The sequence below is a fragment of the Osmia lignaria genome, chromosome 8 (genome assembly GCF_051020975.1).
Source record: "Osmia lignaria lignaria isolate PbOS001 chromosome 8, iyOsmLign1, whole genome shotgun sequence".
Taxonomy (NCBI): Eukaryota; Metazoa; Arthropoda; class Insecta; order Hymenoptera; family Megachilidae; genus Osmia; species Osmia lignaria.
This window is the reverse complement of record NC_135039.1, coordinates 14,446,581-14,467,302: the sequence shown is the minus strand read 5'-3', so window position 1 is coordinate 14,467,302 and position 20,722 is coordinate 14,446,581. Positions and strand designations below refer to the sequence as shown.

At 43.5% G+C, this 20,722-nt stretch overlaps 2 protein-coding genes and 1 non-coding gene across 9 annotated transcripts in view; 2 read left to right on the top strand and 1 right to left on the bottom strand.

The window, feature by feature from the left end:
* LOC117606568 (uncharacterized) overlaps positions 1-11,118 on the bottom strand; it is a 31,333-nt gene extending 20,215 nt beyond the window's left edge. For both annotated transcript variants that reach the window (XM_034329139.2, XM_076689535.1), the window contains exon 1: positions 10,918-11,118. In XM_034329139.2, coding sequence (XP_034185030.2) covers positions 10,918-11,118 — 201 coding nt within the window. The remainder of the gene's footprint in view (positions 1-10,917) is intronic.
* On the top strand, positions 7,696-7,778 carry TRNAL-CAG (transfer RNA leucine (anticodon CAG)). The gene has a single exon. It is a non-coding gene; the product is annotated as a tRNA-Leu (tRNA).
* Positions 11,119-11,150: 32 nt separating the features above from the next.
* Ecr (ecdysone receptor) overlaps positions 11,151-20,722 on the top strand; it is a 101,351-nt gene continuing 91,779 nt past the window's right edge. For 3 of the 6 annotated variants that reach the window (XM_034329150.2, XM_034329147.2, XM_034329148.2), the window contains exon 1: positions 11,152-11,775. The gene's annotated coding sequence lies outside the window, so the exon portion shown is untranslated. Of the gene's footprint in view, positions 11,776-20,722 lie in introns of all 6 variants that reach the window. The other 3 variants (XM_034329152.2, XM_034329154.2, XM_034329153.2) reach the window with 3 other exon arrangements.

Below are 20,722 nucleotides of genomic sequence, written 5' to 3'. Positions count from 1 at the left end.
GTGGCAAATTCGACCGAGAGGTTATGTTTTATTCACCGGATGGAGGCTTCACAGAAAGGACATAATAGAATTAGAAATTTGGACATTGGGTTAGCTCAGATCCTATGGAGTCCTGGCATTTTTGATTCGAATTATATCTTGTTATTCTGGTTAGTTTACTTTTGTAAGATGATTGTTCTTCGTCAGAGAAACTTTTCGCGCGCGAATTATTGAGAGTGGGGAGCAATGATGATTCGATACGGCGTGGATCGACGGGGAACTCGACGTCCTTGCTCTCCTAAATCGAATCATTGTCAGTGCAGATCACTGTAGCCACTAAAGGAACGCACTCCACTTCTTTATCAAGGTAGCAATGGAACATTGTATTACGTTCTTTGATCGTGACACGTGAGCCAAAATTTACTTACTCCTGCTTTCATGACCTTCCTAGGTATTGGATTCAGAGGTCCTAATCCCAAGTGTATGACCCAACTAAAATTGGCCTAGAAGTTACGGATTAACTCTTCAAGTCTCTTGGGATTTATCAAACAAGTTTAATTAATCTAATTGATATAATGGAATCTATTAGATCCTAGCAATGTTTATTGTTTTCTTAAATATCACTTATCTGTGTTTCTCTTAGCAAGTAATCTTTGTCACTGTGTCCAAGACGAGGAAAAACACATTGAAGGATAAAAAGTCAAATCGTTTCGCTTTGCATCCCAGCGTTATTTCTTTCGGGCAGCATAGAAATTCAGCGAGAGCTGGTAACTCGGCGACAATCGTTCCGCCATCTGCGTATACTTGACTTTCGCTTCGGGGCGTATTTTTAGTGCGACCGATTTCCGCGAATGGCGTGCATCACCTGACGCGTATTTTCGTGCGCGGTGACATTGCGTCGTTTTTAGCACGAGGACGTTATACCCTGACAAGCCGGCTGAACCGACGGCCACGACGATGGCAAAGAGCGTTTATAGGTCCTGTTGATGGCAGAAAATTGTCCGCTTCGATAATTTAATGGTAGCTCGAGACATTGTAAAAAAAAGAAGCGAAAGATTGGTCCGCAAACATCCTCGGTGTTGCTGGTCATCCCTGTTAAGTCTTTCGGGCTTAATCTCTAAATTGTTACGTTGTTCGACAAAAAATCTAGACATAAGAGCTGTAAGTTATGGCGGACCATACGTTACGAGATTCTAGGATCATGATTTTTACTCGTGTACCCACGCTTCGATTATCGGGTCTAGTCGGTTCAGTATGATTTCCCCTGGTCATAGAGATTAAATTTCTATTGTTAATCTTGATAGGTACCTGTGTACTGTAATTTTCGAGATGACCCTGAGATAGAGGTAATAGAATAATTAGAAAGATGTAACGTGAGCCTCGAGATTTCGTCTCGACGGTAAAAAGCATTCCGGTCACTCTGAACATTTTACAGTTTCAAAGAATTCCGAGGGAAATATATGAAACAACATCGTCGTGAGTGAAATATAAATGGACTCTGGTATTTAGAATATTTCTCGAATCATTTTTTAGACACTGCTGATTTAAGTTCAGCCTGCTTTCACTTATCCCAACAATCATCACTGCTTGCTGGAAACTAATCTAGGGACTTTTATCACGCACCAATAAAAATAATTCGCTAAAAAAGTCCTTTTTCCCTCCAGATTCCCTAAGGATCAAATTTAGGTTTATAACCTCTCGGATGTCCAACTTTCCTAGCCTACAAGGCATCATTGCTCGAGGGTCATTGGATTTCATTTTTCGATGAATATTGGTTTAATGAAAGCGTTTTCTCCTCGTGATTCTCCTGTTGTCAACTGCAAATAAATTTCCCAGAAACGAGCGGGTAATCGGTATTTTTAATCGTAAACGTTCATTGTTTGCGCACATTTGTTACGATCGTGTCATGTCACGTTGATTTAACGACGAGAGGCAGGACTGCTTGAAGGCGTACCAATCGAGCGGATTTATAAAACACGCCCACGAATGCACGCGCGCGGTCTGTTTATGTCGGTGCAATGTCTCAGCAAGGTCACACATGATCGTTCGCTCGTAAATGCTTTTAGCATAGCCACCTATAGACGTGCATCGTAGCACAGATAAATATCGCAGCACGAACGAACTCGTTCAGTCGACATCGCTCACGAGAATACGCGAATCGTTGCTTTTAATTGGACTTGGGGACATTTCACGTGATTGGCAGCGACGATAGTTTGTACTTCCCCGTACTGCCTCCTTAGAGAATTTAATATTCCATTTAATTCCAATAAAAATTCCCTAGGACACTAATGACTGTCCAAACATACTCGTTCATTAACCAAAATTAATCATTAATCTCTTCAAGCATCTTACACGACTGCATAATCAAATCCAACGCATTACCACAACTTTCTAGGAACGAAATTCCCTATGAAACCAATATAGTAATTTCTTCCATTAGCCAGTCAAGTAGGAACATTCGCTAACTTAAAGTATTCATTAATATCTTTAAGTACCTTATACGATCGAATCCAACGTATTACCACAATTTTCCCCGGGAATAAAATTCCCTAGGAAAGCAATCCTCGACTCTGCTCATTAGCAGAAACGACCAGACGTCCCGGTCATCGAATAACTCTATCCCCGACTGATAAAAGGATCCGTTTATGTGGCTGTTGCGTTTCATGTCGGGATGCATCCTCCAATTGCTTGTACATAGGTATAAGTGTCTGTGGTTGATCGTTGGTGCACGATGTACACACACGGTACAGGTAATGGTCGAGCACACAGTGCTTTGGCGAGGATCGTAAAGTGGGAGCAAGAGCACCAGGGTTCAAGAACACCCGCTACCACTCCTTGATCAATACCAGCGGGATATTCTACGTCCTACCGCGACGTTCGAAACGCAGTGCGGTACACGCACGCAGCACGACGCTCGGCGTCGCTGCGAACACCCCGTGTACGTGCACGATGTGTTGCCTGGCCGTGAAACACGACCGTGTAAAAGAGCCACCTTCTCGAATTAATTCGTACCACGACCAACGATCTTTTACCCTTTGCGCTTGTTTTCTCCTCGGACATGAGTAATGAGTATTATAGTGCGCTGGTGCAAACGAGTCTGGCGGATGCTTTTTGATATTTACATCGGTGTTATTGACCTTATTGGATTTTCTGGGGAAGGAATAGTTATATTAGAGTTGTTATACTACTGCAGCATATTATAGTGTGTGCTATATTAGGACGCTATATTATATTAAGGCTTAGCATGGATGCACTTGACAGTCATAATAAAAATGGCCCTGTATAATAATTATCTTTTACCAAAGGCATCCACAAATTATAGTTGGAGCTCTCTCGATGGTCTGCCATCCGAGGGTTAAGCAGTCAGAATTGCACCAACAATTGTTATTATTCCAATAGTCACATCATCGATCCACGAAATAAGAAATGAAATTTGCAATGCAAATTAATCTTAAATCCTATAATGTTTGCGAAAAGCAGCTTGAACGTGGCTGGCTGATTCGGCGCACAGAAATGTTGGTGGATCGCGTGCAGTTTGGCAGAAGAGAAACCGGAATAACGTATCGTCGTGTCGTAGAATTCTAAGCAGGCCTGGTGGTTGGTTCGCACAAGAAAACAGGTTCCTTTTGGCGAATTTCGACCGCCTCTTTTACCCTCTTCTCTTCGTTGTTTTCTTCGTCTTGAGAATCTTAGGCCTCGTTGATAACGCTTCATCTTTCTCTTCTTTCTTGTGTAGCCATCGATGTTATTATTTATTATTCCTCGTTTAGGGCTGATCTTTCACGAATGTATTAAAAACATACGATTTTTTTTTATTTTCGACGAACACACGGACTTATTCATGGAGACGCTGAAGAATACGGAGGACCTCGAAGAAAGAGCGTGAAAAACAGTAACTAACAGCAGCCAAAGAGACAGGAGAGGAGTGAGAAAGATAGAGAAAGAGTGAAAAGAAGAGAGAAGAGAAAAGGGGGCAATATGTGCAACTGCAGTCCAAGGCCAAGCGATCATGACTGGTTTAATGGCATTCGAGTGAGTCCCAGCCTCTCGAGTGCAATTATAATACGCTCGGAGAATGTGCATCCACCTTTGGTCCTCTGACGTACATGCTCTCTTTCCCTTTCTAAAACTTCCTCTTTCTCTTTCTGGATTCCGTTCACTCCATCATGGCGAGTCAATAAAGTTCTTAAAACTAAATTCAACTTAAAACCTAGATCTTAAGTTAGGTTAGGTTGAATTGGTAGCTATAGATCCTCTAAGATATCGGATGTCACACTGAAGAGGCGCAATAATTCTTGTCGATGTAGTACTACGTTTAAGTTCGAAAAATATTGAAAATAATCTTGGTATGGTCCAGGAGCCACGGTCTCTGAATCTTCATCAAAAGATCCACGATTACCGTCATTCTTTCGTGATGATTTTTATACGCGACACGAAAATAACCTCACGAATGGAGTTGGGTGTTGTTCTTGGTAGTTGAGGCGATTTTATTTCACGACAGGCTGTTTGATGGCTGTAAATTAAGTAACTTCGTCCCAGGAAAAGAACCTGATCGTCAGGACTGATCCTGAACAGGATCCTCCACGAGATTCTATCGAATGGAAAATCTTCGACGAACGTGGCGTCTCACCACGTGTCTGCGGTTTTCTTCGTTTCCTTGGCCACATGATCCAAAGCAGTTAACCTTTTAAATAGGGACGTTTGCGTTTCTGATTCGTTGTTGAACGACCGCGAGCGCAGATTACAACATACGAGTCGTTTTGAGGAACTCGGTTAGAAATATGAAGGAATAATAGTGTGTTTACGCACAGGTGTGGAATGGGTTGAATAAACAGTGTTGCAATTCCTCGAATGCGTTCCAAGGACGACCAAAAGTCAAAACAATGCGATACCTTTGATCTGCGATCTACAATAAACGCATGGACTTATGCAACAGGAGCCGGTATAATCATTTCCTGGAAGCGGCAACGAGGAACGGAATTCGTCGAGGATAATTGAGAAGGAACAACGACGGTCAAATTAACTCAGTCAGGGTCACTTTCGTTTTTTCGTGAAACAGGTGGACGGTAGGCAGCGTGTGTGTCCAAGGTCGTGTAATAGGCCAACTTGGAGGCTAGACGTAGCTTGTTGCAAGTATCTTCGATCCTCCTGTTTATCTTTTTTCCCGTGGCACCTGTGCCCGCTGCTACACCAGATATCCGGCACACCTTGTTCCTACCCTTTTTCATCTATTTTCGCCCCTCGTCCTCAGTCTAGGGTACTAAATTTGAATTTCGTCGCTCTCTTTTTGCAACGTCGGCTACACAATTGTGTAGATGACGGACCACAAAGAGGGATCTCGGGCAGATACGAAATGAAGTCAGTGCCTGACACTTGTTGCGGTATTATTTTGCCGTTTGGTGTAAACAGGTTGAATAATCGGGTCGTGTGGTGGATCGTATTGAAAGCAATTGGCGCGATCATGGTAAAAGAACGAGGAAATTAATTCACAACGGAGGGAAGCCCTTCACCCAGGGCTGACGCAATGTGATAAACGAGGCTCGAGATTCTGAAGTAGTTTCTTTCATACCGAAGACTTCCGTTCTATGCGCGGAATGCGAGTATAGTAACCCAGTGACATGTAAGGAATCCTAACGAACCGATGCCCTTACTTCCTACACGCTGATGAATCAGTGCTGCCGCGCGGTGACAATGCGCATTAATTCTCCACTTATTTAAGTTCGACCAGTCTTTATTCCACATTATCCAATAACAACTTTATTGGAATCAATTTTTTATTGCATCTATTTTTTTAACCGTCTGCCCTCCAAAATTATTAAACACAGAATTTATCGGTGCCCCTCCGGACGCGGTTTGGTCTCGGACGTGTGACCGTATGCTGTTGGCATATAAAGAGGAATAATGATTCAGAAAGGCTGACAGGGCAAAAAAGAGATCATCCTTTGGGAAAAACCATCGCATAACGTAACATAAATACGCCAGCAGTTGATGCAATGGTTAAACAAGACAAACAGCATCCCAGTCTGAATAACCGGCCATATGTCCCATGGCGCCAGGGCACATTGTTGATCCCAGAGACACCAAAAGGTTCTGCTGACCGGGTCTCTCATGTAAATACGCAAAAGCCTTTCCCTCTACGTTCCTCTTTGGGATGGCGAGAAGCAGGTAAATCGTTTCCTGCCGTAGAAAACGCTCCGTCCAGTTTTATAATGCACGCCTCGAGGAGAAGAATCCGAGAGAACGCAGTAGAGCAGTTTCGTTTCTCGGCTTTGAACCGAGCGGTCGGGACAAGGAGGACCGATGCGAAACGACGAGGAGAGAAAGGATTAGAGCAGGAGAGACGAGAACGCGAGCAGAAAGCAAGAGGGGCGGGAGAGAGAAGAGAGAGAGAGGGGGGAGAGGAGGGATCGCGGAGATGCATACGAGTGAGGACTAGCGTGTGGGGGACCGAGAGGATGAAGGGAGAGCATATAACGTCGTCCTTAGCTCTCGGACGGACCGACCTTGAGACGCAGCGACGCTCAATGCGAATATAACGTCGCCTCCTGCACCGGAAACTGCAATTCTGCGAAGCTAGGCCGCCTCAGGAAAGGCGATCCCTCGTAAGCTGATTTCGTTCCTGGATCCTACGTGTCGATCGCGACTTGGACAGCTGCTACGCGGGCGAAAAAGAATCGCAGAGGGGTGGTTCGAAATGTTAGAATTAGATTCTCATCTATTTTTCTGTCGCATAAGTATTCTGCTTACATAAACCAAGTCTATTGATCCAATTTCTTCAGGAATGCCTTTATTAGCCACATGGTGCAAATAGTATACGTTTGAACTTACCAATCGTCCATCTTCGAGAGAAACTGGTGTGAGGTCCTTTCCACCCGCTTGTTCAACGCACATTCCGTTATATTCGAAGCAATCATGTCGATCCTTCGCGATCTATGCGCACGCTCCACGCACATGCGCGCCAGTCAACTCCTCCTATTTCTAATATCCTTATAGAAAGGTGTACGTTGATAGGGGTTGAGAATGTTGATGATACGAGTCGAAAATTAAAAATAGGTCTGGGTCGATGCATCGGTGAAGCGATCGACGACTGGTGGCACTTGGCCAACCGCGATTATGAATCGAATCAACGCAATAGAGAGGTTATTGCTTATTCAGATGTTGATATGTGGAACATATTAGTTCCATGAACCTCTATGTCAGATTTATTCTTGATTCTTAATGCAGGAAGATTTGATTCGTCTTTAGCTTTAGTTCATGGTTATTTTTGTTAATAAAAAAGTAAATTTTTGCTGCAAGTATTATAATCTCATTTAAGATAAGATCAGTAGATCAGGACTGTCGTATGTCCTGACTGTATCTACTTGGAAAAGAAATCTGATTGGAATACTAGAAGATCATACCAGATTGTTTGTTTAGAATTTTCTTGATCATTCAAGACCGAATCCCATCAGACCTCCTCGTGCGTTCGTCCCAGGGAATAGTTTCCAAGAGCGGGGTGCGCCAGAGACGGAATAATGGGGAGGTAAGAAAGAAAGCAGCAAAAAAAACCCGTTTGCTGGTGCATTTCTCGAGACCAACCACGGCCGCGCTTCTTAGGGAGCTATTTTCGCCTAGCTGCCGGGTAAATTTAGTACGGCAGACCAGTTTCTCGGCATAGTACACGACTCGGCCGAGAGTCCGGTCGATTTCTCCTCTTTACGCGAAGCGAAACGACACGTCAGGATGGCCGAGCGGTCTAAGGCGCTGCGTTCAGGTCGCAGTCCACTCTGTGGGCGTGGGTTCGAATCCCACTTCTGACAAATCTTTTTTTTTTTTCTTCCTCGAAATCGCCTTCCCTCTATCCGTCATTCGTCACGCTAGTTCCTTCCTTATCTTGCGTCGATAAAATCGCTCGGTCTTCTAGCGGAGTGTACCTTGCTACTGGTCAATTAGCCGAGACAGAGATTACGTAATGTTCGAGATTACTACGTAGAAACGAACGTTGGCCCGCTGTTGAACGATTTGTTGAAAACCCGGGCCGCGGTTTATCGGTCCGCACCAGAGAAACTCAGACAGACCGTGAAATATTACCAGGCACCTTTCGAAGTGGGCATATCCACGCGTCAGGCTAGCGCGTTCGCTACCGTGCCGTAAATTTCGCTGCTTCGACGTCGCGTCTTCGCGGAGAGGATCCGACAAGTGCACCAGATTGCCTGCTTGTTCTATGTCCCGCGCATTCCTTCACCATTTCTCGCCGGACTGTACTCTTGTACGTGGCTGGCTGAAGGATGAGGAGGAGTAACAGGAGGAGGAGAAGGAAGAGGCAGGCGGTGGTAACCTTGGTTAGAACGTAGACGAGAATAGGGGTAACGCAAGGCAGGCGAGAGGATAGGTGAAACCGGCGTGTTGCCGAGGTGTACAGAGGACGGGAGACGCTTTTATGCAATACACACATACACACACTGTCTTTCTCTTTCTCCGTGAACAATAACCTTAACGCGTGACGTATCGGGTCCATGTTTTCTGTCGCGTCTCGACACAGTTTTCCAGCGACATTATTTTTGGCGGATGCAACTGGTTCCAACTGATTATTCCTGACGACTAATCAAGAACCGATAGCATAATCTCTTTTAAACGCATCAGCTTCCATGTAGATACCTTTTCACTTTTAATGCCATGACATTAAACGTCGTGACAGTAGATTTCTTGTCGTAGCTGTAATTGTTTAGGGTAGGTCACTAAGAATGCCTTCCAAGAATGATTTCACGTCAGCCGAAAGTCACGACGCAAGATCACATTAGACTCTGTGAAAACGTGTGAAAAAATGTCACGGCGTGGCAATGACAGAGTTATGACTTTTGGTGTCGCGCGAAAAGGTACCCTAAGTAACGGGTCCTCGGATGAAAGTTTGAAAGCCCGGTTGGGTGTCGGTTTGGCACACATACACACCATAAGGCGGCTGTTATTCGCCGGCTCTGTTCTCCCCTATGCTCAACCGCGTAACCTTGAGAGTCGCTCGAACGACGGCCATCTTGGCGTGATGCACTTTTGTTTTTTGCTGGTCCAAGATTCCGCCGGTCTCGCCGCTGTCTCTCCCTCCCCACCGCGCTTCTTTTCGCGTCCCGGCCGCTCTTTTTATCTTCCTTCGCCTTCGGTTACCTCGCTTCTTCCTTCCTCTTCCCTCGTCTCACCGCGCACTCTAACGTCTCCCTTTCCCCCTCGCCGAACCCGGAGAGCACCAACTGCTCTCCAGAGTGCTCGAACATCGCGGCAGGCAACTCGCGGCGCTGGTGTTCTCCATCCGTTCGTCCTACATGCCTCCTACCACAGATTAGCCGGGAGAATGCAAGCAACCTTCCACGGCTTCTCGGTCTCGTCTCGCCTCGCGTCGCGGCTGACGCTTGTCCGCAGACCAAAGGGGGGCCACGAAATTTCGTGGCAAATAATCATGCATCTGCGTGACGAGATTGACCCCGACGCGTCGGTTTATGGGAAACGCAGAAACGTTTTTATCGAGATCGCTGCCAGCAGCAGCAGCAGCACTGCTCCAGTGGCCCAATTTTCAAGGTAGCTCGGTCACGTGGGATGCGCTCTACCGGGAATCAACGAACACACGTGTCGCACCTGGACTGCCAGCCATTCAGCACTCAGATGACGAGAATTCTTAAGCAGGAACTAATTTGAGGACAAATAGGCAGCCAGTACCTAGTCTGTTATTATGTACCGGTGCTGTGGATCCTCCGAAAGCAAAGATTAGGATTAAAGGATACTTCCACGTCTCTATTGTAAATATATGAGGGAATTGGCAGCAGAGTGTTCTTGGATTGGACTATGAACACTTGCCAAAACTGCAAGTCCCCTGCTGCCGGGAGGAGGAATAGCGCCTAAAGCGCCTAAAGAGATGGACCAATGGATTGGACCAAACCAGAGAATCTGATACATGAAGAAGATGGGGAATACCTACTTTTGGGGACGGAATGTGAAGGGGAAGATTGCATTCTTGGTTGCGGACTGACCAGGGTCAGTAGGGCTGTCGGATGGACTGGTTAAGCATGATTATTAGCGCTGCGTACACATCACGTGACTCTCGGTTTCTGCAATAGCGCGCTAAAAATTATACATTTATAAAGATAAAAATGATATTGAAGGTTGGAATATAAACTTTTAGAGGCACTTCGTACAACATGGAACGTGTTCGTCACTGTCTACTATATTATGCAGCGACTGTCCAACTTTGAAACTTATTGAAAGGAAAGTTTTAGATGAGCTGCCTGTAAAAGGACACTCAATCCCAGGATTTCCCTTTGGAAAACGCTTCGAACAGAGAAAAGAACAATGTGCAACGAAACTCGTTACGTCTGTCGTGATATTCAGCGAAGCTTCGGTAGCTTCGCTCGAGCTATTGAGTCACTCGCTATAAATTAATAAAGGCTCCGCTTGTTTTGACGGTGAGACGCAATGGCTATTGACCAGCAAAGCAATGAACTCTCAGGCGCGACGGTGTGTCGCAGAATTTCTGAAACCTTATCGCCGGCTTCACTTTGCGAACATTTTTCCCCGTGGATGGCGTCGTTTCACGCTTCTGTCGACACTTTTTTCTGCCAACCGAAGCATTCAATTCTACACAAAGATAAACTGAACCATCAGCTATGTGCAACGCATTTGCATAAAGCAGTCTGCGTCCAGTATTTTGAATCGCAACTTTCCGCTTATCAAATTTTTAATCAATCAGATAATTGAGTCGCTATTTTTGAACGTGATAAGGTGACTTGTAGTTTTCCCGATGATCAGAGTCCCGGTTGGTTGTCAAATAAAAACATATCTATTAAAATTGGGATCTGAAATTCAGTGTCATGGCAGAATGACTTCCACCTTTCATGACAGTAAACATGCTTTGCTGTCAGGTGAGAAGTAGTGACACGAAATCTAATTTACACCCAGATAAAAGTAATTACTTACCGTCACTTGAAAATGTATCTGAAGTCGCTGCAGAGAAAGAAGCGATGGAATGGCGAGAAAACAGAAAAGGAGAGTCCAGGCAATCGGTGCGTGGCCTGTCGAGACCGAAAATTCGTGCGCGGCCGGTGATAGGGCAGTGGCTCGCTGGTGGCGCCACTGTCGAGGACGGCGGCTGAGCGTGGAAACTGTCGGCCGGCGCATAAGCGGCGTCGGGCGCCGCAGTCGCGCGCTTGCACTCTCAGCGGTGAGCGGAGTTTGTAACGTGCGTAATAGCTCCCAAACGTCTTTTGGCCTGTTTCGTTTCGATCGTTCCGTATACAGTGGTGGCACGTTCACGGTTTTGTGTCCCCGTCATCGATTCCCGTGTTCGTGTATACCGTGTTGGACAGAGATAGAGAAAGAGAGAGAGAGAGAGTAACATAAAAACGAGTGTGTGAGTAAGATCCGTACACGCGAGGAGAGGTATCCAACGTCGCTCCCCTTTCACCGATACGCACGTTCGGTATCTGTGTGTGTCGTCGACGGAGCAAGAGAGAGAGAGAAAGAGAAAAAAATACAACCAGGGAATCGACGAGGGAAGCAGACGAAAACGACGCGGACGCGGGTCGCCGTGGTTTCGCGAGGCGAGGCCGGGTCGAACCTAACCGGTGTCGACGACTTCGTTTCGCGGTGCGTTTCACGTCCAACAGACAAGCTTCGAAGCAAAGTTTCTTATTGAATTAAGCAGTGACGTGTGCTACACGTGTATTAAATACCCAGTGTGCAAGTGTTTCTCTTAAAACGGTCTGCCCGCCAAATTAGAAGGGACCGTGTGTCGGTAGCAGACCACCAACGGTTCATCGTGTAACACCTCGTTATGTGAGTACAATTTTCTAATAATTATCTTGCGTTTCTATGCTTTCTCGAGGGAATTACGTTGAAATTAGAGGCATCGCGGTTCTGTCGGTTGATGGGACACCGGGGTACAACTTTGTTTACATCTGTCGCGGGGCAAAGTGAGGTAGGTTCGTGAACGAATGTGCGCGCGAGGTCAGATCGGGAGAGTGGGTCGAGGATGTGTTGGTGCGACACCGAATTTATCCGGTGAACTCTTGCTCGCGCAGAGGTTCTTTTCGTCCCGAGTGTTGCAACATACGACACTGACACGCGCCTCGATTCTCTCTATGCTCAATGAAATCATAGTCGACTCGTCTCTTCGATTCACTTTCGATTCCTTCCGTAAATAGCTTGGATGCGCGGACAGGATACCGAGGCTACTTCTTCGAAATAAGAATATCTCCTGTACTTACCTTATCCCCGAGCGTGCACCAGTTAACCTGTAACTATGACTACGTCCATGGGACGCGCAGTTAATTCTCCTACGTAACACTGTGTCACGAATACACGTACCTGTGCACGTGTTCAATGACGGGCTTAGAGCCTGCGAGGCCCAGGGTATATTATTTAATAGAAACAATTTTTGTTAATATTATTTTTAAAGATTCATATTATGATTTTGAAGATTAGGGTATTTAAATTTCTTATCGAATGTTTTTTACAAAATGAAAAAGTCTCTAGGCGCGCATGTTTACGCGGGCATTCGAACTCGAGACAGTCTGGCCATAATTTTTGTTGTTTCTTCCATGGTCAGTGCCTTCTAGTGTGTTTACTCGGTGCCTAGTCGAACTGTAAACAAGCCGAGTGGTAGCACCAACCTATCAGGCTGGCCTTTGGTTTTTCATCATTATCGTTTTCACCTCGAAATCATGCTGTCCAGAGAAAGAAATAACGGTGTATGCGTGGCTCGTCGCTGAAACTACGTGACATACCGCTTCTCTTTCTCTCTGGCCACGAAAGTGTCCCTCGCGTCGAGTCCGTTCTTATTACAAATTCAAATTTAACGACTGTCCGACGTCGCTTGGAAATTTAAATCTACAGATATCGGCGCTGATTGAAACGAATCGGACCGTACCTGGAGATTGAGAACGGTTTATTCGAACATGTGTTTTCACTAGTGACAATAAATCTTTTTTTTTTTTCCATGTTGCAACGATTTGGGTAAACATATTCCTCGTTTCTTTTTGAAAAGATTTCTACTTTGTCGTTTGAATATCAGCCGTGGATTGTTCTGGAACATAAGAGCGCCACTGGTGTTACGGTCGAGCGAGATTGCGTTGAGATTCTGTCGTGAGAATTGCAACGTTTTACCCCTTCGTGTGCCGCAACGTTCAAAACATTCATAATCTAACACGCGACATCGCGTGATCGGCACCGAACGAGTTAAGAATACAAAAAACTTTTCCTAATCTTATCAAAGTATAAAATTTCGAATTTTTACTACCTTTTCGGTGCAAATACTCCACTACGCTAGATTCTAGATTATTTGCACTGCACTCACGGAGTTTGCCGAACGTTTAGTCGATACAAGCAATTTAAAATTTTTTGCCCATTCCTTTTTTTTTTTTTATATCGTTGTCGAGTGTTTCTTGAATTGTGGCGATGGTCGAACGACCGTCGACGATTTTTATCCGATGTCACATCGATAGCGGCCGATAAGCACGGCCACGGAAAACGTACTTACATAGAAGTGTTTGGGGGGCTGATAAGAGTCGTGCATTATCACGGTGCACATCCAGCCGGCCTCCAATGTCGTCGCACTGTTGGAGAGAATAGAATTGGAATGGGAATGGTACGACGATGATGATAAACGTTGTACAACGGGCCGTGCTGTAGCGCGAGTGACAAGTTTTCTGCCTTTAGATACGCGGGAGACACCGGCGCGTGTGTTACGTAAGCACGGACGCTGACTTGAAAAACAGCCTTTAAGCGTTCCGATTTCTACACCCAGCGACCGTTGCAACTGTTATTTTTATTTATTTTTTCTCTTGTTTTTCACTCTGTTCCCAGTCGTAAATTATTATATTTTAAAAGAGAGTCTAAAAATAAATTGAAAATCGGCCTTTATTTTACTTCATGTTTTCTGTGGGATTTTTAATTCTTTTTAAATGCACAATTATTGGCCTTCGTTTCTTAACTGCAAATTGATACAAACGACTAAAATTATAATATAAATGTGGTAAAATATTTATAAGCTATTTTATGGTATCAAAGTTCTCTTCGTCGTTGTTATTTTCTGGAACGTTCCTCATATTCTTCGTGACCGAGTTTCGACCGAGGCCAAGGTGTTCCATAAACTAAAAAAACTTTGTTTCTCCTTCAGCGATGGCCACGGAAGCGTTTGTCCGCTCTACAAGTGAAATTTGTTTTGTTTCAACTTGATTACGTTATAGTGGATCGAGTCACGTTCAATAAACTGATCGATGAATAATAAACCAATTCAGTTCTGTCCAGTTTCTTGGAAATATTAGCCGAGAAACTTCACAGTAATCACTTGAAGTTTCAACACTAATATCTACTATAAGTGTGGTTTAAAAAAATTTTAATCCTTTAATTTAACTTAATTTTATTTTCAAAATTTTAGAATCTGAAAAGAATTTAAATTTTACTATTTGAAATTATTTGTAATTAAATAATAGACGATTTGATAACTCTCATACAATATTTGGAATTTTCAAGTATTATTTATTTGTTTATTTTATTTTTAATCAATTTATAAATTGATTTCCATCATGCATCCACTCATAGCTTGGTTCATTCCAAAGATACTCGATGAAACAATGCTTGTTAATCTCCCGTGCGCGTATTTGAATACACACAGAGAAAATTCAATCAACAGTATTTGCTTTCAATAAAAAGCGAGAAAGAAAAAGGAAGAAAGTTAATCGAGAGTCAAACATTCGTCGAAATCATATCGCGTCTTGCGGGTGGTGCGAGTACGCATGCGCAGGCGCGCACGCATGCGCAGGCGCACGCGCATGCGCAGTGCGCTCGAATCACGGTGCACCGGCAGTTCGTTAAATAACACAGAAGCAACGACCCATCTCCAGAAATATGCGAGCGTGATCAAGATACGTGGCGAGTTATTCCAAGGAAACGGGCAATGTTGTCGGAAGACAACGATGACCCGGTGACCCAGCGTTATCTAACCGACAGCCAGGTCTTCTTTGCTTTTCTATTTGAGGGGGTCAATAATGAAGTTTCGATTTCGAAGTTCATCGCCGCGATACGGGCTGTTCGATCAGCCGAAGTCGTCAGGCTGTCTACGTTACCGACCCTATCGACGCTTATTGGCTGAATCCGTGCACGGTTGCCCCCTTCCGGGACGAGGAAACCCTTCTCGTACAAAATGCATTTTTTAACCAGGCCACCGAGGCATTTGCGAGTAGATCTTCGACATGGGGATTACGGTTCGAGATCCTTTTAAAACCAGACGAGAATGTGAGGTTACCTTCCCTTCTAGGGCCCAGACAGGAGCCCTAGATTTTTGAGGTCCAGAGCTGTGAAATCTTGGAGGGCCCTTGGTTAAAAAATTGAAATTTATTTTAAATGACATTAAATAACATTTAATCGTAGAGTAAAGTAAATAGAAGGCTTATAACAAGGCCTGGGGCTGTAGTCCCCCTTAATCTAGCGCTGGGCCTAGGGAATTTTAATTTGACTCACTAGGGGAACTTAATATTACCGGTTTCCCTCTCGATTAGCTCGATCGTTTTTGCCAGCATTTTTATCGAGAGATAAAAACTGCGACACGATAAAATTAAATCTTCGACAGACTGACCCGTTTTGTCTCTACTGATCAAGCAGAAAGCATTGTACTCCTCGAGATGCATCACACGGCGCATACTGATTGCGTCACACTCGAAAAATAGGCTCGCGTCCCAATTTTGCGAGTGTTTTGACCGACGTTCCTCGGTAAACGTCCGTTCCCCGATCACTGATCGCTACCCGGGCAGGTTGCTAGCCTCTTTGATCCGTGCATCTTATCAACACTTCGTTTCTTCCTTTTTTTATGCCGGGCATTAAAATCTCCAAATATTTGCTCGCACACACGCTGATCCTCTGTTTCCAGATTAATGTTGAAATTTAAAATATCTTCAAGATATTTTTGAAATTTACTCTTCGGATTTTTACAGCTTAGGTTTAGTTAATGACTTCGGATTTGTTTTAAGAATTAACATATCTCGAGGACTCGATCTCGTGGATTTTATTTGAGAATATATTGAAGTTGAGACGAGCCTTAAACAGGTGATGAGACCGTGGGAGGACGAGCGAAGAGGCGCTAAAAGAACGCGAAATCGTGATAGACGTTTGAATAACTTGTCGAGGATCATGATCGATGTCCACGCGACGATGATGGAGGGTATCTTTCGTCATTGAAACTTTTTATCCACTGGATATCTTCGTATAAATTCTGTGAGGTACGTCCTCACCAAATTCTGGATGGACATCCATCGTCTTCAATTTCGAGGACACTTAACTTCAAATTTTTGTTACCACATGAAGTCAAAATTATTGTCAATTTTAAGTTGGAACCGTGAATTTGTGTTGTGGAAAATGATTGTTGAAAGATCAACTTAGTGGAAAAAATAGTTACACGGTTTATGTTGAAATTAAAATAACGATCGGTTGCACTTTGCTGGAAAACGCATTCCGTTGACCTCGTCGATGTCGTAACAGGCCTGGCTGATAAAATTATATGATCGTGTTTGCGTTGCCTTCAGATAAAGCCTCCGTGGAAAAGCAGCGGTCGAAGAACGCTCGAATCCAGATCGAAATTCCGCTGTTTAATTTCGTTGAACTTTGTACGGTCTTGCTGCAAACCGAATCTGTTTGAACGCAAACTTTGATTCCATTTTCGCTATCTGTAAATTGCTTAATTTTAAAAAATAACGTATTCCAAATATTTTTATACGTCTGTACAATTCAGATAATACTTGGGAATCTATAAAACAGGTACCAGATAAATAACAAAAATTATTTAAAAAAGATTCAATTAAATATTGCAGGAATGAGGACAAATATTTACAATATTTTAAAGTATTTAAAATGTTCTAAATTATTTCAAAAATGTACACCTAAAAGAAATTGACCAGGTTTTGAAAATGATTCGTGAAAGCACACTTCAATTCAAAGTTATCATTTAAATCATAATCTTATCTTTGGATGAAAAGAAAGACCATAAAAATTGAACCTACGGATCTCTGAACAAATATACTAATCGTCATTGAAGAAAAAGAAATTCTAAAGAAATGAAAAATTTTTTTCATAATACCTTGATAATTTGAAAAAGTAATACTTCAGAAGATAATCAAAATGGCACAGCTTATACAGCCATCTGAAATATGGAATAAATTAAAAATATGTTAAACATGTAGTTTGATTTAGAGCGTAACTCATATCACGAGTAGTAGTGGACGTTAACTAGCCACCATTTTCTTGTCTCGTTTCACATCCGAGATGGAAGCTTCCTTTCCGATGTCACGGTTCATCGATCAACGCTAGCAACAATTCACGGCTACTTTTCTCGTTCAATTCCACGATATCGTGGCTGGATCTGCGGGAAGAATATAAATTCTGCTCCAGTGGCACCATGAATATCAGTTGATCGCCACATCAGCTGACTACACGAGCTGCGTCAAGGCTGTCGTAGAGATCAAATGAATAATGTACCCCTTTCAGCCAGCTGCATAACGCATCTCGGTTCATTTTTAACGCTCATTTGATAATAATGCACGATCGACTATTTCTGCACGTGTATCCCCGGAAGTGGAAGAAAAACAACCGTAGCATTTTGAGGTTAGAACCGACGAGACTGAACCAATTTTATAAATTTCAAGACACAGCTAAATCAATGCAACTGGAGAAACTTTATCGTATAACAAAATACTTAAAAAATGAATAATAATTAATTTAATATAAATTTGCAAAAGTTAAGTGCAACGGAATGCAGATTGCACTATAGAACCGAGTGGACGGGAGGACTTTTCCTAGAAACCGACAAGACCGTACGAATTTTTTCGTTGAAAAGTAAAAAGCAAGGTGTGCATAACGAAAGTACATAAATCCATCGAGTGTACCATCGGAAAAAAAGAAGGATGAACCTTGTAGCTCGCGCTAAGGAACCGAACCGATGCGACCGCAGCGGATTTTACCGCGAGAACGAGTTAGACGCGTCTACGCGGACGTGGGCGCAGAAAAAGGTTGCTCGTAAATCGATGCTAAAGAATTCGACCTTGCGAATGGTAAACGGTCGAGGAGTTGGCCGAATCTCGTCACCCAAGAACCTATATACCGCGAGATCGATCTACTCGAACAAGGACTCACAGGGCTCTTTCTTGGCTCTTCGAACAACTTCAGGCCTCGTTCGGGCCTGGGTGATCGATCTCGACTTGCATAGCGAGGGAAACCGGATTCGATGGCGGCTCGGCTTGCATGAAGAAGCGCGAAAACGACGAGTCGCGCGGCGACTTTGAACGACGAAAGCATAGTTGCCGTGGCTGGTTGCAGCCAGTGCAATCGTCGGCAGACGGGCTAACTTCGTATGACGTCACCGCGGCCAGCGTATCATTTTTAGCCCACATATACACAGCCGCGTTGCCCGCTCGTCCCTCTTCGTCCCCCCCGCCGACGACTTCGTCGTGTGGATGTGATTGTGGATGCTCACATACACACACGGTCGACACACTCTGGACAGTGCGAGTGACCGAGTGCGCGGTATAGGCCAAACTGAACACTAATGATGGATTCGAAGCGCATTAGAACTTAAATTTGGTCTAATGAAGGAGATTAAAAAAATGAATTTAGATTTGAGAGATTCTCTATATAATTATAGATTCTATTTAATGTTTAAATTATTTGAAATAATTTATTTTTAAAATTGCATGTTGTATACAATTTTTTAAATATATTGTAGTGGAGGAATTGATTCCAAATCGACATAGTACAGCACTGAATGTCGATATTTTATCTAATATCTTCTTAGTCAGTCACACGTGAGTGAAACACGTGTTTTTTGCTAATCGATTAGATTAAGGCTATATTTGAACAGTTACTGTATTTTAAATTTGTCAGATGTTGTGATTGGTCGAATACCGTAGGGGTCATGAATGGGCGATGATAATGTATGTTTACGGAATGAGTTGGTTTGTTTGAAAGCATATGCTTGTAGGTAGTCCGAATCTGTCGCTAGATGCAAGTGTAGGCTCGACCTAATGTTTTTGTGGGCGATCGTACATTCCCGCGATTGCATTGTGGGCGCTTTCCCTTGGCACTAGTGACCGAGCTGAAAACATTGCTCGTTCATACCGCGAGTTCTTGAGTACGACATTACTCCGTGTGGTCTTTAGACGAGTGGTTCTCAACTGAAGTTCCTTTGATTCCAAACTAGAAATATTTGTCAATGAACAGAAATCAGTGAAAAAGAATCATTTAACAAAAACCTAACTTAATTTAATTTACATAGACAGACAACTTTACCAATAGAAGCAAACTGCATATAATTGTTGCTCAAATGGTAATTATGTTTGTAAGTAAATTTAAATGGTAATTAACGACAGAATAAAAAGCTGCTTGTAACGGCTCATGAAGAAAAAAAGTACCGATATTAAATGGTAGTTAGTGACAGCAAAGAGCTGTAACTGATGGAGAGCGTTTGAAGCGAGAAAGGGAGAGCTGCGTAGAGGCGAGTACGATGAAAGGATGCTTCGAAAGAGCTCGCAAATGACGAGGAAAGTGGGGAAATACGAGGGAACGAGTGCCCGCTTTCAGAAAGCAGAGAACTGGCCGCTTTTGCTGGGAAAGGTTCCAAGCAAACATAGAGTCGTTTCCAACGTTATAATTTATTACAGTTTCAAAATACCGCAAAAAAAGATGAATGCTTTATAGTATTCTAAGTTGAAGATACAGTAGGCGTTTGATAATTCCCGCCATATATAACAGCCGCTCGATAATTCCCAAAGAAATATGAGAAACTGGAAATTTCAGAGGGACAGTTTGTAAATACAGAAATTGAAGAAATTTTTGGCGGTGTCGAAAGTAAAACTACCATCTGCCCGTGGTTTCTGGCAATGGTAGCCGGAATGTGCCTCGCCAGCGCGGAGTAAGGACGAGGACAATAGCTGAGGATGCATTTTCATTCCTCGGACGCCTGGTGAATCCCTAATAGCTATGGGAGTGGTTTCGTTCACCGAGATATATCACTACGAACGCGACGCTTTCTTCAGGCCACAACGTGTCTGTATAATTAACCCTCGCAAACGATTGCAGGCTCGTTTGAACTCAGCTACAGAAATAATAGCAATTTTGTTTAAAAACCTCATGCGAGAAATACATTTACAAATGAAAATATAATTTCAATTTTCTACATGCATTTAATGGGATTTTAACTATAGGTCAAAATGACCATAATCTATATTCTGTCAGATAAGAACAGTAGGGCGATTTTAAGTACCATTAAGATTACACTAATCAGTCGGAATAGCAAGTGGAAGTATTGATTAAAAAATTAGTTCTTCGTATATCTTTGATGACCCATATCAAGGTTACTTCTACTGAAGTAGTCAATGTCTGTTTGGTTCCTTCCTCTACTTCCTAGCCCTGAACGCTAGGGATATACCAGGAAGTAGTAGATTCTACCAGATTTGGCTGATCAGACCCGTCTGGTAGACGTTCCAGTTTCGAAGGGGTTTCGTCCGTCTGGAAAACAGCGGTAAATCCACTTGACTGATGGAGACAGTCTGCAAACCTACGGTCCTATTCTACTTGCGCTGATCCAGCTAGGTCCGGGGACCTAGCGGAGAGTCTCTTCAAGATAAATCGCCTGTAAAAAGTTTCCTGTTACCATGGACAGTTGACCAAATTGAATTTTCATTTTCGAAGCTTATCCCCTAACTATACCCATGACTGTCACTGGTGACCCACATAATTG